At 49.4% G+C, this 6031-nt stretch overlaps 1 protein-coding gene across 1 annotated transcript; it reads right to left on the bottom strand.

Moving 5' to 3' along the window:
• Positions 1 to 506: 506 nt before the first annotated feature.
• PV06_11876 (uncharacterized protein) lies at positions 507 to 2117 on the bottom strand (the record flags this gene model as incomplete). Its single annotated transcript, XM_016413622.1, has 1 exon — positions 507 to 2117. The coding sequence occupies one exon, from the start codon at positions 2115 to 2117 to the stop codon at positions 507 to 509; it is 1611 nt and encodes a 536-aa protein (XP_016255999.1).
• Positions 2118 to 6031: the final 3914 nt, after the last annotated feature.

Below are 6031 nucleotides of genomic sequence, written 5' to 3' on the forward strand. Positions count from 1 at the left end.
AGACACCCAACAGATGGTGTGGAACCACCATCAAGCTGAACGACGAAACAGGTAATCTGTTACCCAACGGAACCCTCGTCACACTCTATTGGGTGTGGGATTGGCCGACATATGTGCCTGGCAATCCCGGAACCTCCCCGGCTATATTGAACGAGACTTACACATCTTGCATGGAGGTGGAGATTGTCTGAGTTATTTGCATATCCACTAATGTTGTGCCAATGAACGGCGAGACCATCCGTGGATCGTGATTTTTGCTTACAAGCTAAATTGGAACTTCGAATTCTAGTCTGGGTCATGTTGGGTATCGACTTTGGTCAACTTCTCATAAAGTATATCAAGACATCAGTGGCAGCCTTTTCTGCAGTCTAGTGACCAATGATCGTTGATGCTTATTACAAGGCTTAACAACTCATTCATGTGCCTCGTGTACCGCATGACCAACGTATACTGTACATACAATCTGGCAATCGAAATCTCTGTCCACCACCCCGGACATGGATGTTCTAGCGGACGTGGAATCCTGGATACCCCTGAGCAGCGGCCTCTTTGAGGAAGTTGATGTACCGATGCACCCCTCCAAGGTAACACAGAGGTTGCTTCTTCCGTCCCTGGATGTTCGCGCCCATATACCATGAATCAGTCTCACCGAATAAAGTCCTTTTAGCAGCCTGATCATTTTCTGCTTTCCAGACTTCTTCCGCCTGGTGATCAGGCTCAATCACTGCCTTATTCTCAAGCCTGAGCCAGGTTAGACAGTCGACAATCCACTGGCCCTGAACCTCAGCCATTTGTGGGGTGAGTCCTAGAGCAGATGGTGCTTGGGGACCGATCGGGAAGAACATGTTAGGAAATCCCTCTGTCATCAAACCAAGCGAAGTATGAATTCCCGCCGAATCGTCGGACAACATCCATTTCTCACGGAGATGCCGGCCTCCAACTCCTCGGATATCCATGGTAAGCATACTGCCGACGATAGCGTCGAAACCCGTTGCCAATATAAGCACGTCGAGCTCGTGAAAGTCTTGTGAGGTTCTAACGCCGTTTGGGAGTACTTGCTCTATAGGATGCTCATTGACATCGATGAGCACCACATTGTCCTGGTTGAACCTCTCGAAGTACGAGGTCTCCAATGACGGTCGTTTTGTCCCGAATGCATGGGGAGCTTGTACCGGGGCCAGCTTCGCAGCCACGCTGGGATCACGTACACGATCCCGAACCGACTTTGCCCAGAACCTGTAGGCCTCTTGGTTGGCCTCCCGGGAGGACAGCAGGTCGTCATAATTGGCTAACCAGAAATGGAGCCCTCCACGGTCGAACAATCGTTCGTAAAATACTTCTCGTTGCTCGGCATTGTCATCGAACGTCTTCTTGGTCGGTCTGTCGGCATTGAACCCAAACCTCGATACACGCTGGTCGAACAGTGCGGGATACCGAGTTTTCATCTGCCCACGCAGGTCATCATCGAGTACCTCCTGTCTCAGGGGAGTGGCCATGTTGGGCGTTCGTTGAAACACGACTAGCTTCTTAACATCGGGAGACACGTTTTCGATGATTTGGATCCCGCTCGCACCCGTTCCCACGATGCCCACCCTCATGCCTGTCACAGAGAGATTCTCTGGCCACTCCGATGAATGGTACGCCAGTGGAAAAGACTCCAGGCCCGGGAATGTCGGCACATGCTTGATCGTAGTGTAGCCAGTGCACGGGACGAAATAAGTGGTTTCAGCCAGCAAGCCCTGACCGCTAAAAATTCTCCAGTGCCGTGCTTGTTCATCCCAGTGAGCGGCCGTGATCCGCGTACCGAAGTCAATGTCCTCATAGATATTCAGCTTTTGGCAAACCCAGAGGAGGTAGTCTCGAATCTCCGCTCGTGAAGGAAACTTCTCGGACCATTTCCAATCTTTCCAGAGCTCGGGAAGACTAAACTCGTAGAAAGGGACTTCAGTGTCGACTCGACAACCTGGGTAGTTCGTATAATACCACACGCCTCCCACTCCTTCGCACGCGTCCAGGAGACGGACTGTAAAACCACTTTTTTTCAGGAGATACAGCAACCATAAGCCGGCCCAGCTTGCTCCGACAACGACGGCATCAAGCTTTTTGGGGGATGCCATGGTGTAGCCTCTTCAATGTTCAGCTAGGAAGTGCTTTTCGCTGCTCCCACGTTGCTCGTGAGAGACTCTGGGGTGATCTGCGTACGAAACGACTGATGTGAGATGCTGGCAGGGTCAGAGATGGAACTCCTGCTGTCAACGTATCAGTACTCCAGGGGGTAATTATAGTCAACATATCTGCCACGAACAAAAGTTCCTCCCCGTACGAAAGTCTTACAGTATCATCGCAAAGCTACGGTAGTCTGGATAGAAGCATGGAACTATTTCCTACCTCCTAGTTTGGGCTAAGTATACGCGCATTGTTATGACGTCCTTAAGAGCGGACTTACGAACGTACCGAATCAGGTTCTACCCCTGCCATTAGGTCTAAGTATCCAAGCTCCAGCATCCTTAAGTCAATGTGAGTCATAAACTTCTCTGTGAGGCCTAAATGTTCAAATAGCATTCGTACGATCTTTGGCCTTGGTTTTCACAGCTCAATGTTCACCTGGCACTCCACTTCTCCTAGGTTACACCACCTCTTCTAGCGTAAAATCTGCATCTGCACCCTTCAGCACTGCGATCGTTCAGTATGCGACAACCTGTGCCCAGAGTGTATTGACAGCCCGATCAGGAGCTATATTGTACCTGTATGTTGACGTCAAAAAGCCAAGCGCTGGTGGTGATAGTTCAGAGGGGGTTCTACCAACGATCCTCTAGCGTGATACTGTATCAAGTAGGTACAATTTAAATACGAGCACAATATGGTTACGGAGATATGTACTGCACTGTACACTACGACACCATTTAAGTCTTAATACTATCGATCAGAGTACTGTATTGGAAAGAGATGTTGAATCATGATATGGTTCTACCTGTATTCTAAATGGGCTATCGTACTTTAGCCCTGCCTCTGGGAAGTAGACACTATCATCAAGCAAGTAGAAAGGCTGGTCATCCAAACTCCAGTGCAGACCTCACAGTCTGTTCATTCTTACGCTACGTACATAACCATCTGATGGCAGCTATAGGCGTCCCGTGACCCGGGGGGGTCGCTAACCAAACAAAGTGCGAAGAATAACTATGATCAGAGGAACAGAAGCCCCAGACGATGTGTTTGTCGATGTAGTTCCGTCACCTACATGAGTTGTCAATGCTGGAACAGTTGTAAGAGACCCAAAGTGCACTGAGGTGCTTTGCGTAGTGAAACGTGTCGTGGATGGAATGAACGAACTCGTGCTCGGAAATGTAGTGGTGGACAGTCGAGTAGAATTGATCGACATTGACGTGGAGCTTCGAAAGGTCTGTGTGACTGAGGATGTCGGTTCAGGCTCAGTGCTAGTACTCAACAGCGTTGGGAGAGGCCCGTCAACGGAAGGGAATCTCGGGGTCAAAGATGTGTCTATGTTCCCATCATCCTGGATAGTGACGTTGACGGTGAAGACGGAGGAGTTTCCACCAATGTTGACATCAATCTCGGGAGAGGTTGATTTGAGGGTGACATTGGCAGAAAGTCCTTTGGGTACAAATGTTGGTAGTCTCATATTGCGATGTCTGGTAATATTTGGCAAAATGTGGTCAGAGAAGAGGTGTTTCCTGGCGGCTCTTGATGGGAGAAAGTTCAGACGGTGGTCTTATACTCGATCTCAAAGTCCCTAAATTTAGCAGAAGTAAAAATAGACACATCTGTTGCTATTATTATCTGTGAAATAGGCCGCGGCTGTCCTTAAAAGGAGTGCATGCTCACTTCACATCCTCCTTTCCCCCTCTCACACATCTACAGTGCTCTACTTCAGTTCTCTTGTTTCAGAATCCTTTGGGAAAGCTACACCTCGTTCAAACCTCGTACTCTACCCAACTGTTAGCAATATTGTTCAATCTTCGTCACAAAAGCATCAAAACAACCCCAAACAACCCCCAAAAATGAGCTCTGGAGGCAGTGAACTTATCAAGAACCCGCAGCCTAAGGCACTCGGCAGTGATGATCCTAGTAAATCACACGAGGAAAATGGTAGGACAGATGATAAACAGGCTAACACTGCTGGCTATCCCTCTCTTCCTTCTCTTGAGGGCGCAGATGCCACGAAGCCAACGCCAGACCGAGATGGCGATCTACCAATGCCAGATCCTGAGGTGAATGTCACCAATGAAGATCCGGGGGCAAAAACCGGCGCAAAATCTACTAACAATGGGAGAATATATACCAAAGAACAACGGGACGAGGTGAACCGTGTCCTGAAGTGCAATGAAAAGGAGTACTATCAGATCCTAAAACTGCCCCGAGATACGCCTGACCTCAATATCAAACGGGCCTACTTCAGACTCTCAACATTGATTCACCCGGACAAGAATGCTGACAAAGAAACCACCGCGGCATTTCAAAGTTAGTGCTACATGTCCACATGTGTCTCCGTTGATAAATTAGACTAACAGTGTGTCCAGAGGTGCAAGCAGCCTACGACGTCCTAAATGATCCAGTACTGAAAGGAGAGTATGATGCGGCAAGTCGAACTAACCAGCCTGAAGCCAAAAGTAACCAGGCCCCAACCTTCGGTGAAGAATTTGGGCCTAACGCATGGGGCAGTGACGCTGACGAAGCCTCTGATGGCGAGGATGATCTCGATGACACTGAACAGGTCCCGGATGAATTCAGACTCAAGGTTTTTGAACAAGCCACGCCCCATGTGAACAAGGTATTGGCGAAGCATACAGATTCGTCCAGCCTTGCGGAAATAGAGCAACTCAACCAAAAGATCAAAGAAAAGAATGAAGTAGATGAGCTCCCGAGTAAAGAGAGCTTCTTGATCCGAACCAACGTCTTGAAAGCCATTGGATTGGAAATGTCGCATGTGAGGTCCCGCCTACGTGAGAATCCCAACGATGCAGCCGCTTTTCACCAGCTGGTCTCACTCGATAAGCAGTTGAAGTCTCTCTGCAGGGTCAACCATTATCCACAGAGTTGGAGACTTAAGATTCCGGATGGCTGGCGCAAGAGGGTTGAGGAGTACGAAGCGACGGAAGAAGGTGGAAAAGGAAAGGGAAAAGCACAAGGTGAGGGGTCTTCAGCGGCGCGATCCGAGGGAATGAATGGTGGTGCTGAATCAGGGCCATCAAACAAATCTCCAAAGGCCACAGGCTCAAGCGAGAAAGGGGCGCCGTCTTCAAAGTCCAACAAGGTCGCCCGGAAACCTTACTGGGAACCAGGCATGACGACGGACGGTGAGAAAATCTTAGGGCATCGACCCTTCTATCGAACAGATCGAAAGACAGGCGTCGAGATTATGTTCGGTGTTCAGTTTGTGGTCGAACAACGCGGATCTGACAACCCCATCATCCTCCTCTCGGGAACCGAAGTCGGTCACCATGCGACAGATGCTTACTTTGACTTGCCGGAGTCCAAGCGAAAAGACCTTCGACATTCTAATCGAAAATATTCTTGCAAGGACAAGGCTAACTTCGAAGAGCTCCTCGGCTTTACGACGAAGAAGATGGAATGCATGACCATCTCCGAGCCGGTCACGAGGTATCCTGGGTACGGATTGGTCAAATTCAAGAATGGCGAAACCGACATTTTGAGCCGCACCGCATTGAGGAAGATCTTCGGAAAGAAGGACGCGGATGATAAAATTGCACGGTTCTTTCCCAGACCATCGCACCTCATTGAGCCGGCTCAGACCAAAGGCCAGCTAATGTCAGGCTCACATGGGCGAGGGAAGATCGATGGGCGTGCTTTCGAAAAAACCCTCGACTCGGAAGAGTTGTTCATTCCAGAGCAGACATCAAGGAAATCAAAAGGCTTGAAGTCGGCGCAAGGTCAACTAGAAGCCCAGCCAGAGAACTCTGATCTGATGGCTGCAATCATGGCTCAACTGGCGCGCTTAGAACAAAAAGTGTCGCAACTCTCAGGGTGAAAGTGAGATCAAGGGCTTTACCTG

The sequence above is a fragment of the Exophiala oligosperma genome (assembly GCF_000835515.1).
Source record: "Exophiala oligosperma strain CBS 72588 unplaced genomic scaffold supercont1.90, whole genome shotgun sequence".
In the NCBI taxonomy this organism is placed as follows: Eukaryota; Fungi; Ascomycota; class Eurotiomycetes; order Chaetothyriales; family Herpotrichiellaceae; genus Exophiala; species Exophiala oligosperma.